The sequence below is a fragment of the Lampetra fluviatilis genome, chromosome 51, assembly GCF_964198595.1.
Source record: "Lampetra fluviatilis chromosome 51, kcLamFluv1.1, whole genome shotgun sequence".
NCBI lineage: Eukaryota > Metazoa > Chordata > Hyperoartia > Petromyzontiformes > Petromyzontidae > Lampetra > Lampetra fluviatilis.
The window spans coordinates 644939-664132 of record NC_136325.1 but is presented as its reverse complement, the minus strand read 5'-3'; the positions used below and the strand labels follow the sequence as shown (position 1 = coordinate 664132).

General features: G+C 54.5%; 1 protein-coding gene across 1 annotated transcript in view; it reads right to left on the bottom strand.

Annotated features, from left to right (window-relative positions):
• Positions 1-19194, bottom strand: part of LOC144948847 (unconventional myosin-XVI-like) — a 181095-nt gene that overhangs the window by 91643 nt on the left and 70258 nt on the right. Inside the window, exons 7-12 of the mRNA XM_078878499.1 lie at positions 9531-9656; positions 6294-6369; positions 5859-6048; positions 4535-4715; positions 3301-3411; positions 1862-1927 (exon numbers count right to left, since the gene is read on the bottom strand). Of these exons, the coding sequence (XP_078734625.1) occupies positions 1862-1927; positions 3301-3411; positions 4535-4715; positions 5859-6048; positions 6294-6369; positions 9531-9656 (750 nt within the window). The remainder of the gene's footprint in view (positions 1-1861; positions 1928-3300; positions 3412-4534; positions 4716-5858; positions 6049-6293; positions 6370-9530; positions 9657-19194) is intronic.

Here is a 19194-nt window from a genome sequence, read left to right as displayed (position 1 = left end):
CACTAACGTGCTTACGTCATCATACGTATCCTTAACTTGTGCAGCGATTGGTGGGAACAAACATCACTGTCGGACAGAAGCCTTGTATGTCCAAAACTGTTACTTTTCAGGAAACGAAAGAAAACCTGTTTTTTCCCCAAAATAATTTCCAAGCTCTTTTAATGCTTATCATTGGTTAAATATTTGTAAAACACATTGACAGATGTAAAGGGTGACCAATAGCATTAATTTTTGAAAAAATATGGAGATATAAAATATGGATTCTGCCTGATACATTGTTGCTGTCGGGATGGAAACCTTGTATCTCCATATTTATATTATAATAAATAATTTATTTTATAACTAAAATAAATGTATTTATTTTTTCAGGTCTGCGACACAATCTTGGTCCACACCAAAGAAAGGTTCTCCTTTACCGACCACCTTGTAAGTGCCACGCTGCTACAAGGAGAGATGTTTCAACAGCATGGCCATACATTCCCTGTTGAGGCTCTGAACATCACTGTCAGGGCATACCCTATGTTAAATAAGGCGAAGCTTAAGACTGAACTGTTTCTCATTTATGAGAGTCCAAAATTCAAGGGCTGTTATGGTGCACTGGCGCTGTACCAGGTTTTGCTGAAGTACAACCTCCAGGATACTTTTTCAGAGACTGTTGCTCTGTTGAACATCCTCATAACCACTCCCATGACAACTGCTGAAGCTGAGAGGTGTTTCTCAACCTTAAAGAGAATCAAGACATTCCTGAGAAATGTAATTGGACAGGAACGTCTGAATGCACTGGCTATGCTTTCCATGGAGAGGGAGCTAGTCAGGAACATGCCTGCTTTCAATGAGAGAGTAATTGGTCACTTTGCTACTTTGAAAGAGAGAAGAGCAAAATTTCAGTATAAGTAAGCAGTGTATTAAGCGAGTAATGTGATGTAAGCAGTGTAATAATAGTGAGTATAGAAACAAACAAGTAGATGTATTGTAAGAGTCACTTTATTTTTCATTAATATTAAAGTAGTGAAGTTGCCTGTACATGCTTAAGCTGTTAATTTATCCATTGCATGGGTGGACCTTATCCTTATCAATCATCCAAACATTTGCCCCCCTTGAGAGATTTTGCAGGAGCCGGCACTGATTATTTGTCATAATTAAGAAGCGACCTGGCTATCACAAATTATAGCTCAACGAAGTGGCTTATCATCATCACGTGGAAACATATAGCAGCCAACCTGGAGACAAATCCGTGCGACCAAGGGGAGAGACACGCAAACTCAAAATATACAGCAGGAGTCAGGGTCGGGATCGAACCCACGACCTCCTGTACATCAGGCGAGGGAGTTAACATCTCATAACCACAGTGAAGGGGATTGGGGGGCAAGATGAGATATGGACTGGGAGTTGTGCGCTGTGGATGACGTTGATGGTGGTAGTGATGGTGGTGATTGGTGGTGATGGTGGTGATTGGTGGCGATGGTGGTGCTGGTAATGGTGGTGCTGGTGATAGTGCTGGTGAAAGTGGTGGTGATAGTGATGATGGCAAAGGTGGTGGTGATGGAGGTGGTGGTGATGGTGAAGGTGGTGGTGATGGTGGTGGTGATGGTGGTAGTGATGGTGATGGTGATAGTGATGGTGGTGGTGAAGGTGGTGGTGGTGATGGAGGTGGTGGTGATGGCAAAGGTGGTGGTGATGGTGAAGGTGGTGGTGATGGTGGTAGTGGTCGTGATGGTGATAGTGATGGTGATGGTGGTGGTGGTGGTGGTGATGGAGGTCGTGGTGATGGTGAATGTGGTGGTGGCAGTAATGGAGGTGGTGGTGATGGTGATGGTGGCGGTAATGGAGGTGTCGTGATGGTGAAGGTGGAGGCACGCACCATCTTGGAGTAGATGGACATCTCCCGGAAGGGGTTGAGAACCAGCAGGATGTCTCCGATGTACGTCTGGGAACGGCGCAAAGCAACATTGTCAAGCAGGCACGGGGTCATCACGGGGGAGGTCACGGGGGAGGTCACGGGGGAGGTCATGGAGTCGTCACGGGGGAGGTCGTGGGGCCATCACAGGGGAGGTCGCGGGGTCGTCATGGGGGAGGTCATGGGGCCGTCACGGGGGAAGTCACGGGGTCATCATGGGGGAGGTCATGGGGTCATCACGGGGGAGGTCGCGGGGTCGTCACGGGGGAGGTCACGAGGTCGTCACAGGGGAAGTCATGGGGCCGTCATGGGGGAGGTCATGGGGCCGTCATAGGGGAGGTTACAGGTCATCACAGGGGAGGTCACGGGGTCATCACGGGGGAGGTCGCGGGGTCATCAAGGGAGAGGTCGCGGGGCCGTCACGGGAGAGGTCGCGGGGCCGGCATGGGAGAGGTCGCGGGGCCGGCATGGGAGAGGTCATGGGGTTGTCACATGGGAAGTCATAGGGCCGTCACAGGGGAGGTTTTGGGGTTGTCACGGGGGAGGTCGTGGGGTCGTCACGGGGGAGGTCAGCCTACTAACTAACAGCACTTACCCAAAGAGTCTTTTAAGGATATACAGGAGATATTTGTCATTGTACATGTGTGTGTGTGCGGGAGTGGTAGAGCAGTGGTTTGCGCACTCAGCTACCATCTCATCAACCCAGGCGAGGTTTCTGCTCATTGCGAGCATCGGTGGCAAATATCTGATCCGTTCCTGGGCCTCCCCTAGGTCGACTCAGCATTAATTGAGTACCGGAGGGAGTGGGTGACCAGCACCACGCCTGACTCAGCCTCTCACTGACACACATGTAGTGACATAGAATTGGTCACGTAGCAGCATAGAACTGGCTGCTGGAAGGGAAGGGGACCTGTAGCTTACAGCAGCCCTGACTGACAGCAGGCCACATGATAGAGCAGAGAGGGATCTAGGGGAAACGTCACGGAAGGGGCACGTCGAGAACCCGCGAGTAGGTTCCAGAAGGGGGCGTGGCCGGGGGCGGAGCCAGGCCACGCTGACTGGTATAAGAGGGGCCCCCAGGGAGGGGACCTCGGTGCTGTCGTTTGGAATGGGATCCCCGTCGTGCTGCTGGAGTCTTCACTGTCGTCCCCGTCTTCACCATCTTGGCGTTGCCAGTCAGGCAGTCTACCAGCTGTCCTGACTGGGAACCGTAGTTGCTAAGTGTTACTGTCAGGCCATGTTAATAAACAGAGTGCCTCCTACTCTTAGTGTCTCTGAGTCAGTCACTACACGCACACTAACACTCACCCACTCACTTACACATTCACTCAATCTCCCACTCATACAATCACCCAGACACTCACACACTCTCTCCCCCGCTCTCCCTCTGGCTGCTGACTCACGTAGAGCTGCTGCCGCTGGAATCTCTTCTCCAGCTCGTATAGGAGGCTCCTCTCCGTGAGCTCCTCCAGCGTCGCCACGTCGTCGCTGGGGGACGGGGGCGTCAGACGTACCTACACACACACGCACATCACACACGCATCTGTCACACACGCGTCACACATGCGTAACATACACACGTCGGTCACACAATCGCGTCGGTCACATACGCGTCACACACATACCACACACGCATCATGCACGCGTTGGTCACACACACGTGACACTCACACGACACACACATGTCACACACACGTCAATCATACACCGGTCACACACGCGTCAGTCACAAACGCGTTACACACGTGTCACACACCTGTCACACACACGTCGGTCACACAGGCATCGGCCACATGCGCCGGTCACACACGTGGCCCACACGTGTAAGTCACACGTGTTGCAAACATGTCACACGCATGTCACAAACGTGCATCATGCGAGAAATCGATTTCCCCCCCCCACCACCCCCCTGCCCCCCACTGGCTGCCCCCTAACTGAACTCGAGGGGGCAGCTGCACGAAGCCCCCCCACCCCACCCCCACCCTCCAGGTTTGTGTCCCCGCAGCACGCGGGGCCTGCCAGGTTTCCCTCCTCCCATCCTCCACGCCCGTCACCGCTAAAGAGCGCCCCCTCATTCCTGGCCCTGCTGCTGCTGCTGCGGGATCAGCTGATTGGCTATCACAGTTTCATCTACAGCTGGGATGCTGAGTCACGCCCCCCCCCCCACACACAGAGAGCTGTGTCTATGTTGTGTGTCTCTCTCTGCTTGTGTGTCTGTCTGTGTGTCTCCGTGTCTGTGTTTTGTCTCTCTCTCAAATGTAGTTCTACCTGATAACGGCTGCTTGTGTTGCAATCGAAACGGTGTATTCTATTATTTAATGTATTTTCTTTCTACGTGACTTTACTGAAAGAACCAAAGAGTAAAAAATAAACAATTTATATTTTACAAGTTCAGGTCCACTGAGCTATAGAGCTCAACGAAGTGGCTCATCATCATCATTGAAAGCAGCCAAATACTCTAAACGCGTGACGTTGATGTGGAGGGAAAACCGGGAGAACCCGGAGACAAATCCACGAGACCACAGGGAGAGAGACACACGCATACTCCAAATATACAGCAGGAGTCAGGGTCGGGATCGAGCCCACGACCTCCTGTATACCAGGCGAAGGAGTTAACATCTCGCTTGGGGAGCTTGCCTGTCTCAGGGTGAAGTTTCCGTTGCAGGTGGCCGCCTCTCCGCCCTCTCCGGCCTCCTCCGGCGCCGTCGTCGCGGCCGTCACCACCGTCGCCGGCTCGGAGCGCCCTGGGCCCTCACCGAACATGGCCCGGCGCTCCCTCCAGGCATCACGCCGGCTCGGGGAGGGCCCCCACGGGTCCCTGCGAGGCACGGGGAGCACCGGAGCAGTGAGCACCGGCACGACAAGCTCTCACTCAAATATTACAGGCGACCACATGTGATGATTCAGGCAATATATCTTCTTCAGGGTGAAGAGAAATATGAGCGCAGGACATGGCCGGGGCCTGTAGCACAGCATGCGAACCACTATGCCACTGCTCCCCACAGACACACACATATATACACACACACACAGACACACACAGATACACACACACATAGACCCACAAAGACAAAGATCCCCCGTGTAGCCTTAACAGACTGTCGTGGCAAGTGCTGTTAGCGAGTAGCACCTATAATGGCCGGAACGGTACACGAGGGGGTCGGTGGCCAGCACCACGCCCCGCCACCTTTGTCTCCCCAGTGGCGATGTTTACACACCATACCAGGTACTCACTGGGGAGACAAAGGCGGTCGGGCGTGGTATTGGCAACCCACCCCCTCGTGTACCATGTCGGCCTTCATGGGTGCTCGCTAACAGCACTTCCCCCAACAGTCTGTTAAGGCTATACAGGGGATCTTTGTCTTTGTTCGTGTGTCTGCTTGGCTGGATGAAGGGTGCTACACGGCATGGTACAGGGTAGAGAAGAGATGGAACTGATGCGGTACAGGACGATGTGGAGCTGAGTGGACTTGTCCATGACTCCTACGGGCAGTGTGAAGATCGGCCTGTGTGTAGGGGATTCAATAACAGTGGAGGGCAGAGGAGCGACGCTCCCAACAATGAGCAGAGCACCAGGCAATAAATCTCAGCAAGTTGGCACAGTGGGGGGAAATATTTGGTGCATCTTCCAGTGGTCTCAGTCAACCCCTGGCACCTGTATATGTCCCATGACCTCCTGCCAGCGAGCCTTCGACACTTCACGTGGCCTCAAGGTGCACCTAGCCTGACACAAGTGACGTGGTGATGTCACCATCACTTAGTGGCATATGGCGACTGTTGTTGTTGCAGAGCGAGCAGCGGTGACTGATGCGTGAGCGAGTGGACGGTTGGGTGCACGTTGGCCGGATGTGTTGTAACCAGCAGTGGTGGTAGAACACGGTACAGACGAGACTAAATAGCAGTTGTGGTTGCGCATGACCGTGGTTGCGGTTGTCGGGTCCGTGGCCGTGATGGCTCTTACCGGCGCTTCGCTGGCACAAAGTCGTCGTGTAGGATCTCTTCGTACGCCCCCTCCTGCTCCCCCCCCTCCTGCTCCTCCTCCCCCACCCCTGTGCCACCCACCGCGGCCCCCTGTGGCCGCCCCCCCCTCTCCTGCCACTCCTCCTGGCCTTGCACCAGCATCTCACGGACGAAGTCCGACGACGCCACCTCTTGAAAGGGACACGGCGAACAAACGAACGAACAAACAACAACAGCCGTCAACCGTCGTCAACCGCTATTGACAGATCGCTTGCCCCGCAATGAGGGAGGGCGGCTCCATTGACTCATTGACCCCTGGATTCACTAACCCCTGACTCACTGACCCCCGGACCCACTGACCCCTGACTCACTGCCCCTGGACCCACTGACCCCTGACTCAAGGACTCCTGGACCCACTGAACCCTGGCTCACTGACCGGCTGGCTGATTTTGGTTGCAGTTGAGAGCTGTGGGGTCGGCTCCGTGCCTCAGCAGTAACCGCACCACCCTGGCCTACACAGATACACACACGCAGATGCACACGAAGATACACACACACATACAGATACACACACAGATACACACACAAATACACAAATACACAGATACAAACACACACAGATACAGAAAAGACAAAGATCCCCCATATAGCCTGTAACAGACTGTAGGGGCAAGTGCTGTTAGCGATCACCTATGAAGGCCGGCAGGGCACACGAGGGGTTAGGTGGCCAACACCACGCAAGGCTGTCTTTGTCTCCCTTTTTGCGATCTTTACACATCGCACCAGGTACTCATTTGAGGCTGAGTCAACCTAGCGGAGGTACAGGACCGGTTCAGATAATCGTCACTGGTGTTGGCCGTGAGCGGAAATCGAACCCGGGATGCCAGGTTCATAGCACAGCGTGTTAACCGCTACTCACACACTAATACACAAACACACAGATACACAACAACAACCGACATTCACCACTAAGTGGCAGTGACATCACCACGGCGCTTGTGCCAGGCTATGTGCACGTTGAGGCCAAGTGAAGTGTCGAACGCCCCCTAGCAGTAGGTCACGGGGCAGACCCAGGTGCCACGGGTTGACTGAGATGACTGGCTGATGCAACACCTGTACCCCCTACTGTGCCAACTTGCTGTGCTTTATCCACCCGGCGCTCCGCTCGTTGTTGTGAGCGTCGCTCCTCCGCTCTCCATTGTTGTTGGAGGGCGAATGCCTCCAACTGCCCAGTAGCTTCCTTCACGAGCTTCCTCCACAGAGGCCAATCTTGACACCGCTGGTACCAGTCATCGGCAAGTCCACTCATCTCCACATCCTCCTGTACCACATCACTCCAATTCTTCTCTAGCCTGTGCCGTGCCTGTTTAGCCCCCTCTATTCGGCCAAAAAAATGTGTTTAGGCATGCGGTGGCTGAGCATGCGGGCTACATGACCCAGCAAACATAGCCTTACCTGCCGGAATAGCTCACCGATGGGACTTTGTCCAGATCTCTCATGGATTTGTGAGCTCCTCACACAATATAGCCTGGTTAAACCCAGAATAGATCGTAGGCAGACCAGCCTAAATGTTTCTATCCGGCAAAGATGTTCCATTAGGGGGGTCCACGTTTCGCAAGCGTAGAGAAGGGAGGGCATGACTGTGGCCGAGAAGATCTGAAGCTTCGTGTGGAGCCAGAGACCAGGTAGCTTAGGCAACCGAAAAAAATATAATGCCGCTCGACTGATTCAGAGTGAGACCTCTGCTGTCAAACCGGAGCCACTCATGAGCAGACTGCCCAGGTATGGGAAGCTCTCCACTCTCTTCACAACTGCCCTATCACTAGTTGTGGGGGTGGAGTTTCTGATGGTATAAAATAGCCAGGCAGGTGCTTAGTTTTCGTGGGGCAGATGGTAAGGCCCCTCCTCTTAGTGGCATGCTCCAGGTTCAGCAGCAGCACCTCCAACTCCTCCTCTGAATGAGCAGCAATTACCATTTCATCGGCATACGTAACATGGTTGAGCAATAGGGAGCCATCCCTTGACCACACCCATTGATCAACCCCCCACTGTATCTGTACCAGATGGAAATTCCTCCGTTACAGCCATTGAAGGCTTCACGAATTACATGGTCGAAATAGATGTTAAATAATGTGGGAGCGAGAGGACATACCTGTCGCACCCCAAGGTGAACAGGGAATGGCTCTGACTCAAGCCAACGTAGTTTTATCCGGGCCTGCTCACCATCATAAAAGTCCTTAATGATCGTGAGCAGAGAGTCAGGGACTCCAAAAGCACGAAGAACAATCCAGAGTCCAGGACTACTGATGGTATCATAGGCTTTGACCAGGTCAATAAAGTAGAGATTTAGGTCTTGTTGGAATTCCCTACACCTCTGCTGTAACAGATGGACAGAACATATGGCATCTGTGCAGGACCACCCTTTCCTGAAACCACATTGGGGCTCCGCAAACCTCTCCTCAGCGTGCCTGGCAAGGCGATGTTGAATAATCCTTGCCAGGACCTTTCCCGGCACACTGAGGAGTGAGATGCCCCTGTAGTTGTTACAATCTTTGTGGTCTATCCTTCTTAAAGAGGGGGACCACCAGGGCATCCTTCCAATCCTGCGGAACCCATCCAGTGGTTCAGACTGTTATTATGATGTCATGTAGGGCAGTCTGTTCACAAACGCCACCCTCCCTCAGCATTTCGCTTGGGAGGTCGTCTCTGCCCGGCACTTATCCTGGTCTCAGACTTCGGATCACCCCTTGCACTTCCTCCACAGACAGCACCTCAGCCAACCATTCAGAAGGGGTGGCTACTTCTGCCAATATTTCAGGCACTGCAGCCCTAGCAGGGTCGTCCCCACCTTGCCCAATGATGTTGTCTGGCCTGAGGGAATTCCCCTCCCCCAACACCTCACAAAATGCCCTGCAAACCTGTCCCTGGGGTTCAGTAACAGGATAGATACACACATGAAGATACACACACACAGAGATTCAAACAAAGACAAATAACAAATATCCCCCGTATAGCCTTAACAGACTGTAGGGGCAAAGTACTGTTAGCGAGCACCTATCATATAGAAAGATACACACATGCATGCATATAGATTACACATACATAGAGATACACAAACATATAGATATACACACACATAGAGCTACACACACACATGGACACACACAGAGATACACACACACACACACAGAGAAACACACACAGATAGAGATACACACACATGGACATACACACAGAGGTACACAACGAGACAGACAGACAGAGAGACAGAGACACGAGGACACAGGGACACAGAGAGACATGGAGACAGACATACAGGGAGAGAAGGACACAGGGAGACAGTGAGACAAGGACACAGACAGGCAGGGAGGCAGGGAGACAGGGACACAGAGAGACAGAGACAGGGACACAGAGGGTCAGACAGGCCGGGAGACAGATAGAGAGGAAGCCAGGGAAACAGTCAGCCAGGAATACAGGAAGACAAGTACACAGACAGACAGAGAGACATGAAGACAAGGACACAGAGACAAGAACACAGAGGGACAGAGACAAGGACACAGAGGGACAGACAGGCCGCGAGACAGCGAGAGAGGAAGCCAGGGAAACAGTGAGCCAGGAAGACAGGAAGACAGGTACACAGACAGACAGAGAGCCAGGGGGTGTGACCTCTCACCTGTCCGTATTTGGCTGCTAAGTGCAGGGGCCCCCAGGCAGTGCTGTCCGGGCAGTCCGGGTCAGCGCCGGCCTCCAGCAGCAGCCGCACCGCCGGCACACAGCCAAACACACAGGCGGTGTGCAGCTGTGGGTGTGGGTGGGGTGGTGTGGGTGGGTGGATGGATGGATGTGGGTAGACGAGCGCGTGAGTGAGTGTGCGCGTGGTTGTGTGGGTGAGCGGTTGTGTGGGTGGCGGGTGTGTGGTTGAGTGTGTGGGTGAGTGTGTGCATGGTTGTATGGGTGAGTCGGTGAGTGTGTGAGTGGTTGTGTGAGGTAAGTATGCGTGTGGGTGAGTGTGTGCGTGGTTGCGTGGGTGTGTGGATGAGTGGGTGTATGGATGAGTGGGCGAGTGGGCGAGTGGGTGTGTGGGTAAGAGTGTGTGCGGTTGTGTGTTTGAGTGCATGCGTGGTTGTGCGGGTGAGTGTGTGCGTGGTTGTGTGGGCAAGCGGGTGTGTGGGTGAATGGGTGTGTGGGTAAGTGGGTGTATGGGTGAGTGAGTGAGTGAGTGGGTGTATGGGTGAATGGGTGAGTGGGTGAGTGGGTGTATGGGTGAGTGGGTGTGTGGGTGAGTGTGTCCATGGTTGTATGGGTGAGTCGGTGGTTGTGTGAGTGGATGTGTGGGTGAGTGGGTGAGTGATGTGTGGGTGAGTGGGTGTTTGGGTGAGTGGGTGTGTGGGTGAGTGTGTCCATGGTTGTATGGGTGAGTCGGTGGGTGTGTGAGTGGGTGTGTGGGTGAGTGGGTGAATGGGTGTGTGGGTGAGTGGGTGTGTGGGTGAGTGTGTGTATGGGTAAATGGGTGTGTGGGTGAGTGTGTGCGTGGTTGTGTGGGCAAGCGGGTGTGTGGGTGAATGGGTGTGTGGGTGAGTGGGTGAGTGGGTGTATGGGTGAGTGTGCATGGTTGTATGGGTGAGTCGGTGAGTGTGTGAGTGGGTGTGTGGGTGAGTGATTGTGTGTGTGTGAGTGTGTGGTTGAGTGTGTGAGTGGGTGAGTGGGTGTGTGGGTGAGTGATTGTGTGTGTGTGAGTGTGTGGGTGAGTGTGTGAGTGTGTGAGTGTGTGAGTGGGTGTGTGGTTGAGTGATTGTGTGTGTGAGTGGGTGAGTGGGTGAGTGGGTGTGTGGGTGAGCGGGTGAGTGTGTGAGTGATTGTGTGGGTGAGTGTGCGAGTGATTGTGTGGGTGAATGGGTGTGTGGGTGTGTGGGTGAGTGGGTGTGTGGGTGAGTGGGTGTATGGGTGAATGGGTGTGTGGGTGAGTGTGTCATTGGTTGTATGGGTGAGTCGGTGGGTGTGTGAGTGGGTGTGTGGGTGAGTGGGTGAATGGGTGTGTGGGTGAGTGGGTGTGTGAGTGAGTGGGTGTATGGGTAAATGGGTGTGTGGGTGAGTATGTGCGTGGTTGTGTGGGCAAGCGGGTGTGTGGGTGAATGGGTGAGTGGGTGAGTGGGTGTATGGGTGAGTGTGCATGGTTGTATGGGTGAGTCGGTGAGTGTGTGAGTGGGTGTGTGGGTGAGTGATTGTGTGTGTGTGAGTGTGTGCGTGAGTGTGTGAGTGTGTGAGTGTGTGAGTGGGTGAGTGGGTGTGTGGTTGAGTGATTGTGTGTGTGAGTGGGTGAGTGGGTGAGTGTGAGTGGGTGAGTGGGTGTGTGGGTTAGTGATTGTGTGTGTGAGTGGGTGTTTGGGAGAGTGTGTATGTGGGTGAGTGGGTGAGTGGGTGTGTGGGTGAGTGTGTCCATGGTTGTATGGGTGAGTCGGTGGGTGTGTGAGTGGGTGTGTGGGTGAGTGGGTGAATGGGTGTGTGGGTGAGTGGGTGTGTGGGTGAGTGTGTGTGTGTATGGGTAAATGGGTGTGCGTGGTTGTGTGGGCAAGCGGGTGTGTGGGTGAATGGGTGTGTGGGTGAGTGGGTGAGTGGGTGTATGGGTGAGTGTGCATGGTTGTATGGGTGAGTCGGTGAGTGTGTGAGTGGGTGTGTGGGTGAGTGATTGTGTGTGTGTGTGTGGTTGAGTGATTGTGTGTGTGAGTGGGTGAGTGCGTGAGTGTGAGTGGGTGAGTGGGTGTGTGGGTTAGTGATTGTGTGTGTGAGTGGGTGTTTGGGAGAGTGTGTATGTGGGTGAGTGGGTGAGTGGGTGTGTGGGTGAGCGGGTGAGTGTATGAGTGATTGTGTGGGTGAGTGTGCGAGTGATTGTGTGGGTGAATGGGTGTGTGGGTGTGTGGGTGAGTGGGTGTGTGGGTGAGTGGGTGTATGCGTGAGTGGGTGAGTGGGTGTATGGGTGAATGGGTGTGTGGGTGAGTGTGTGCATGGTTGTGTGGGCAAGCGGGTGTGTGGGTGAATGGGTGTGTGGGTGAGTGGGTGAGTGGGTGTATGGGTGAGTGTGCATGGTTGTATGGGTGAGTGGGTGAGAGTGTGAGTGGGTGTGTGGGTGAGTGATTGTGTGTGTGTGTGAGTGTGTGGGTGAGTGTGTGAGTGGGTGAGTGGGTGTGTGGTTGAATGATTGTGTGTGTGAGTGGGTGAGTGGGTGAGTGGGTGAGTGGGTGTGTGGGTGAGTGATTGTGTGTGTGAGTGGGTGTGTGGGAGTGGGTGTGTGGGAGAGTGTGTATGTGGGTGAGTAGTTGAGTGGGTGTGTGGGTGAGCGGATGAGTGTGTGAGTGATTGTGTGGGTGAGTGTGTGAGTGATTGTGTGGGTGAATGGGTGTGTGGGTGTGTGGGTGAGTGGGTGTGTGGGTGAGTGGGTGTGTGGTTGAGTGGGTGAGTGGGTGTATGGGTGAATGGGTGTGTGGGTGAATGTGTGCATGGTTGTGTGGGCAAGCGGGAGTGTGGGTGAATGGGTGTGTGGGTGAGTGGGTGTATGGGTGAATGGGTGTGTGGGTGAGTGGGTGAGTGGGTGTATGGGTGTATGGGTGAGTGTGCATGGTTGTATGGGTGAGTCGGTGAGTGTGTGAGTGGGTGTGTGGGTGAGTGATTGTTTGTGTGTGAGTGTGTGGGTGAGTGTGTGAGTGTGTAAGTGGGTGAGTGGGTGTGTGGGTGAGTGATTGTGTGCGTGAGTGGGTGAGTGTGTGAGTGGGTGAGTGGGTGTATGGGTGAGTGATTGTGTGTTTGAGTGGGTGTGTGGGAGAGTGTATATGTGGGTGAGTGGGTGTGTGGGTGTGTGGGTGAACGGGTGAGTGTGTGAGTGATTGTGTGGGTGTATGGGTGAATGGGTGTGTGGGTGAGTGTGTGCGTGGTTGTGTGGGCAAGCGGGTGTGTGGGTGAATGGGTGTGTGGGTGAGTGGGTGTATGGGTGAGTGTGCATGGTTGTATGGGTGAGTCGGTGAGAGTGTGAGTGGGTGTGTGGGTGAGTGATTGTGTGTGTGAGTGGGGTGTGTGGGAGAGTGTGTATGTGGGTGAGTGGGTGTGTGGGTGAGCGGGTGAGTGTGTGAGTGATTGTGTGGGTGAGTGTGTGAGTGATTGTGTGGGTGAATGGGTGTGTGGGTGAATGGGTGTGTGGGTGAGTGGGTGTGTGGGTGAGTGGGTGTGTGGGTGAGTGGGTGAGTGGGTGTATGGGTGAATGGGTGTGTGGGTGAGTGTGTGCATGGTTGTGTGGGCAAGCGGGAGTGTGGGTGAATGGGTGTGTGGGTGAGTGGGTGTATGGGTGAGTGGGTGTATGGGTGAATGGGTGTGTGGGTGAGTGTGTCCATGGTTGTATGGGTGAGTCGGTGGGTGTGTGAGTGGGTGTGTGGGTGAGTGGGTGAATGGGTGTGTGGGTGAGTGGGTGTGTGGGTGAGTGGGTTAGTGATTGTGTGTGTGAGTGGGTGTTTGGGAGAGTGTTTATGTGGGTGAGTGGGTGAGTGGGTGTGTGGGAGTGGGTGTGTGGGAGAGTGTGTATGTGGGTGAGTAGTTGAGTGGGTGTGTGGGTGAGCGGGTGAGTGTGTGAGTGATTGTGTGGGTGAGTGTGTGAGTGATTGTGTGGGTGAATGGGTGTGTGGGTGTGTGGGTGAGTGGGTGTGTGGGTGAGTGGGTGTGTGGTTGAGTGGGTGAGTGGGTGTATGGGTGAATGGGTGTGTGGGTGAATGTGTGCATGGTTGTGTGGGCAAGCGGGAGTGTGGGTGAATGGGTGTGTGGGTGAGTGGGTGTATGGGTGAATGGGTGTGTGGGTGTGTGGGTGAGTGGGTGAGTGGGTGTATGGGTGTATGGGTGAGTGTGCATGGTTGTATGGGTGAGTCGGTGAGTGTGTGAGTGGGTGTGTGGGTGAGTGATTGTTTGTGTGTGAGTGTGTGGGTAAGTGTGTGAGTGTGTAAGTGGGTGAGTGGGTGTGTGGGTGAGTGATTGTGTGCGTGAGTGGGTGAGTGTGTGAGTGGGTGAGTGGGTGTATGGGTGAGTGATTGTGTGTTTGAGTGGGTGTGTGGGAGAGTGTGTATGTGGGTGAGTGGGTGTGTGGGTGTGTGGGTGAACGGGTGAGTGTGTGAGTGATTGTGTGGGTGTATGGGTGAATGGGTGTGTGGGTGAGTGTGTGCGTGGTTGTGTGGGCAAGCGGGTGTGTGGGTGAATGGGTGTGTGGGTGAGTGGGTGTATGGGTGAGTGTGCATGGTTGTATGGGTGAGTCGGTGAGAGTGTGAGTGGGTGTGTGGGTGAGTGATTGTGTGTGTGAGTGGGGTGTGTGGGAGAGTGTGTATGTGGGTGAGTGGGCGAGTGGGTGTGTGGGTGAGCGGGTGAGTGTGTGAGTGATTGTGTGGGTGAGTGTGTGAGTGATTGTGTGGGTGAATGGGTGTGTGGGTGAATGGGTGTGTGGGTGAGTGGGTGTGTGGGTGAGTGGGTGTGTGGGTGAGTGGGTGAGTGGGTGTATGGGTGAATGGGTGTGTGGGTGAGTGTGTGCATGGTTGTGTGGGCAAGCGGGAGTGTGGGTGAATGGGTGTGTGGGTGAGTGGGTGTATGGGTGAGTGGGTGTATGGGTGAATGGGTGTGTGGGTGAGTGTGTCCATGGTTGTATGGGTGAGTCGGTGGGTGTGTGAGTGGGTGTGTGGGTGAGTGGGTGAATGGGTGTGTGGGTGAGTGGGTGTGTGGGTGAGTGGGTTAGTGATTGTGTGTGTGAGTGGGTGTTTGGGAGAGTGTGTATGTGGGTGAGTGGGTGAGTGGGTGAGTGGGTGAGCGGGTGAGTGTGTGAGTGATTGTGTGGGTGAGTGTGCGAGTGATTGTGTGGGTGAATGGGTGTGTGGGTGTGTGGGTGAGTGGGTGTGTGGGTGAGTGGGTGTGTGGTTGAGTGATTGTGTGTGTGAGTGGGTGAGTGTGAGTGGGTGAGTGGGTGTGTGGGTTAGTGAGTGTGTGTGTGAGTGGGTGTTTGGGAGAGTGTGTATGTGGGTGAGTGGGTGAGTGGGTGAGTGTGTGTATGGGTAAATGGGTGTGCGTGGTTGTGTGGGCAAGCGGGTGTGTGGGTGAATGGGTGTGTGGGTGAGTGGGTGAGTGGGTGTATGGGTGAGTGTGCATGGTTGTATGGGTGAGTCGGTGAGTGTGTGAGTGGGTGTGTGGGTGAGTGATTGTGTGTGTGTGAGTGTGTGGGTGAGTGTGTGAGTGTGTGAGTGTGTGAGTGGGTGTGTGGTTGAGTGATTGTGTGTGTGAGTGGGTGAGTGCGTGAGTGTGAGTGGGTGAGTGGGTGTGTGGGTTAGTGATTGTGTGTGTGAGTGGGTGTTTGGGAGAGTGTGTATGTGGGTGAGTGGGTGAGTGGGTGTGTGGGTGAGTGATTGTGTGTGTGAGTGGGTGTGTGGGTGTATGGGTGAGTGATTGTGTGTGTGAGTGGGTGTGTGGGAGAGTGTGTATGTGGGTGAGTAGTTGAGTGGGTGTGTGGGTGAGCGGGTGAGTGTGTGAGTGATTGTGTGGGTGAGTGTGTGAGTGATTGTGTGGGTGAATGGGTGTGTGGGTGTGTGGGTGAGTGGGTGTGTGGGTGAGTGGGTGTGTGGTTGAGTGGGTGAGTGGGTGTATGGGTGAATGGGTGTGTGGGTGAATGTGTGCATGGTTGTGTGGGCAAGCGGGAGTGTGGGTGAATGGGTGTGTGGGTGAGTGGGTGTATGGGTGAATGGGTGTGTGGGTGAGTGGGTGAGTGGGTGTATGGGTGTATGGGTGAGTGTGCATGGTTGTATGGGTGAGTCGGTGAGTGTGTGAGTGGGTGTGTGGGTGAGTGATTGTTTGTGTGTGAGTGTGTGGGTGAGTGTGTGAGTGTGTAAGTGGGTGAGTGGGTGTGTGGGTGAGTGATTGTGTGCGTAAGTGGGTGAGTGTGTGAGTAGGTGAGTGGGTGTATGGGTGAGTGATTGTGTGTTTGAGTGGGTGTGTGGGAGAGTGTGTATGTGGGTGAGTGGGTGTGTGGGTGTGTGGGTGAACGGGTGAGTGTGTGAGTGATTGTGTGGGTGTATGGGTGAATGGGTGTGTGGGTGAGTGTGTGCGTGGTTGTGTGGGCAAGCGGGTGTGTGGGTGAATGGGTGTGTGGGTGAGTGGGTGTATGGGTGAGTGTGCATGGATGTATGGGTGAGTCGGTGAGAGTGTGAGTGGGTGTGTGGGTGAGTGATTGTGTGTGTGAGTGGGGTGTGTGGGAGAGTGTGTATGTGGGTGAGTGGGTGAGTGGGTGTGTGGGTGAGCGGGTGAGTGTGTGAGTGATTGTGTGGGTGAGTGTGTGAGTGATTGTGTGGGTGAATGGGTGTGTGGGTGAATGGGTGTGTGGGTGAATGGGTGAGTGGGTGTGTGGGTGAGTGGGTGAGTGGGTGTATGGGTGAATGGGTGTATGGGTGAATGGGTGTATGGGTGAATGGGTGTGTGGGTGAGTGTGTGCATGGTTGTGTGGGCAAGCGGGAGTGTGGGTGAATGGGTGTGTGGGTGAGTGGGTGTATGGGTGAGTGGGTGTATGGGTGAATGGGTGTGTGGGTGAGTGTGTCCATGGTTGTATGGGTGAGTCGGTGGGTGTGTGAGTGGGTGTGTGGGTGAGTGGGTGAATGGGTGTGTGGGTGAGTGGGTGTGTGGGTGAGTGGGTGTATGGGTGAGTGGGTGTATGGGTGAATGGGTGTGTGGGTGAGTGTGTCCATGGTTGTATGGGTGAGTCGGTGGGTGTGTGAGTGGGTGTGTGGGTGAGTGGGTGAATGGGTGTGTGGGTGAGTGGGTGTGTGGGTGAGTGGGTTAGTGATTGTGTGTGTGAGTGGGTGTTTGGGAGAGTGTGCATGTGGGTGAGTGGGTGAGTGGGTGAATGGGTGAGCGGGTGAGTGTGTGAGTGATTGTGTGGGTGAGTGTGCGAGTGATTGTGTGGGTGAATGGGTGTGTGGGTGTGTGGGTGTGTGGGTGAGTGGGTGAGTGGGTGTATGCGTGAGTGGGTGAGTGGGTGAATGGGTGTGTGGGTGAGTGTGTGTGTGGTTGTGTGGGCAAGCGGGTGTGTGGGTGAATGGGTGTGTGGGTGAGTGTGCATGGTTGTATGAGTGAGTCGGTGAGAGTGTGAGTGGGTGTGTGGGTGAGTGATTGTGTGTGTGTGAGTGTGTGGGTGAGTGTGTGAGTGTGTGAGTGTGTGAGTGGGTGAGTGGGTGTGTGGTTGAGTGATTGTGTGTGTGAGTGGGTGAGTGTGTGAGTGGGTGAGTGGGTGTGTGGGTGAGTGATTGTGTGTGTGAGTGGGTGTGTGGGAGAGTGTGTATGTGGGTGAGTGGTTGAGTGGGTGTGTGGGTGAGCGGGTGAGTGTGTGAGTGATTGTGTGGGTGAGTGTGTGAGTGATTGTGTGGGTGAATGGGTGTGTGGGTGAATGGGTGTGTGGGTGAGTGGGTGTGTGGGTGAGTGGGTGTGTGTGTGAGTGGGTGAGTGCGTGTATGGGTGAATGTGTGTGTGGGTGAGTGTGTGCATGGTTGTGTGGGCAAGCGGGAGTGTGGGTGAATGGGTGTGTGGGTGAGTGGGTGTATGGGTGAGTGGGTGTATGGGTGAATGGGTGTGTGGGTGAGTGTGTCCATGGTTGTATGGGTGAGTCGGTGGGTGTGTGAGTGGGTGTGTGGGTGAGTGGGTGAATGGGTGTGTGGGTGAGTGGGTGTGTGGGTGAGTGATTGTGTGTGTGTGTGTGGTTGAGTGATTGTGTGTGTGAGTGGGTGAGTGCGTGAGTGTGAGTGGGTGAGTGGGTGTGTGGGTTAGTGATTGTGTGTGTGAGTGGGTGTTTGGGAGAGTGTGTATGTGGGTGAGTGGGTGAGTGGGTGTGTGGATGAGCGGGTGAGTGTGTGAGTGATTGTGTGGGTGAGTGTGCGAGTGATTGTGTGGGTGAATGGGTGTGTGGGTGTGTGGGTGAGTGGGTGTGTGGGTGAGTGGGTGTATGCGTGAGTGGGTGAGTGGGTGTATGGGTGAATGGGTGTGTGGGTGAGTGTGTGCGTGGTTGTGTGGGCAAGCGGGTGTGTGGGTGAATGGGTGTGTGGGTGAGTGTGCATGGTTGTATGGGTGAGTCGGTGAGAGTGTGAGTGGGTGTGTGGGTGAGTGATTGTGTGTGTGTGAGTGTGTGGGTGAGTGTGTGAGTGTGTGAGTGTGTGAGTGGGTGAGTGGGTGTGTGGGTGAGTGATTGTGTGTGTGAGTGGGTGTGTGGGAGAGTGTGTATGTGGGTGAGTGGGTGTGTGGGTGAGCGGGTGAGTGTGTGAGTGATTGTGTGGGTGAGTGTGTGAGTGATTGTGTGGGTGTGTGGGTGTGTGGGTGAGTGGGTGTGTGGGTGAGTGGGTGTGTGGGTGAGTGGGTGAGTGGGTGTATGGGTGTGTGGGTAAATGTGTGCATGGTTGTGTGGGCAAGCGGGAGTGTGGGTGAATGGGTGTGTGGGTGAGTGGGTGTATGGGTGAATGGGTGTGTGGGTGAGTGGGTGAGTGGGTGTATGGGTGTATGGGTGAGTGTGCATGGTTGTATGGGTGAGTCGGTGAGTGTGTGAGTGGGTGTGTGGGTGAGTGATTGTTTGTGTGTGATTGTGTGGGTGAGTGTGTGAGTGTGTGAGTGGGTGAGTGGGTGTGTGGGTGAGTGATTGTGTGTGTGAGTGGGTGAGTGTGTGAGTGGGTGAGTGGGTGTATGGGTGAGTGATTGTGTGTGTGAGTGGGTGTGTGGGAGAGTGTGTATGTGGGTGAGTGGGTGTGTGGGTGTGTGGGTGAGCGGGTGAGTGTGTGAGTGATTGTGTGGGTGTATGGGTGAATGGGTGTGTGGGTGAGTTTGTGCGTGGTTGTGTGGGCAAGCGAGTGTGTGGGTGAATGGGTGTGTGGGTGAGTGGGTGAGTGGGTGTATGGGTTAATGTGCATGGTTGTATGGGTGAGTCGGTGAGTGTGTGAGTGGGTGTGTGGGTGAGTGATTGTGTGTGTGTGAGTGTGTGGGTGAGTGTGTGAGTGTGTGAGTGGGTGAATGGGTGTGTGGGTGTGTGGGTGAGTGGGTGTGTGGGTGAGTGGGTGTATGCGTGAGTGGGTGAGTGGGTGTATGGGTGAATGGGTGTGTGGGTGAGTGTGTGCGTGGTTGTGTGGGCAAGCAGGTGTGTGGGTGAATGGGTGTGTGGGTGAGTGGGTGAGGGGGTGTACGGGTGAGTGTGCATGGTTGTATGGGTGAGTCGGTGAGAGTGTGAGTGGGTGTGTGGGTGAGTGATTGTGTGTGTGTGAGTGTGTGGGTGAGTGTGTGAGTGTGTGAGTGTGTGAGTGGGT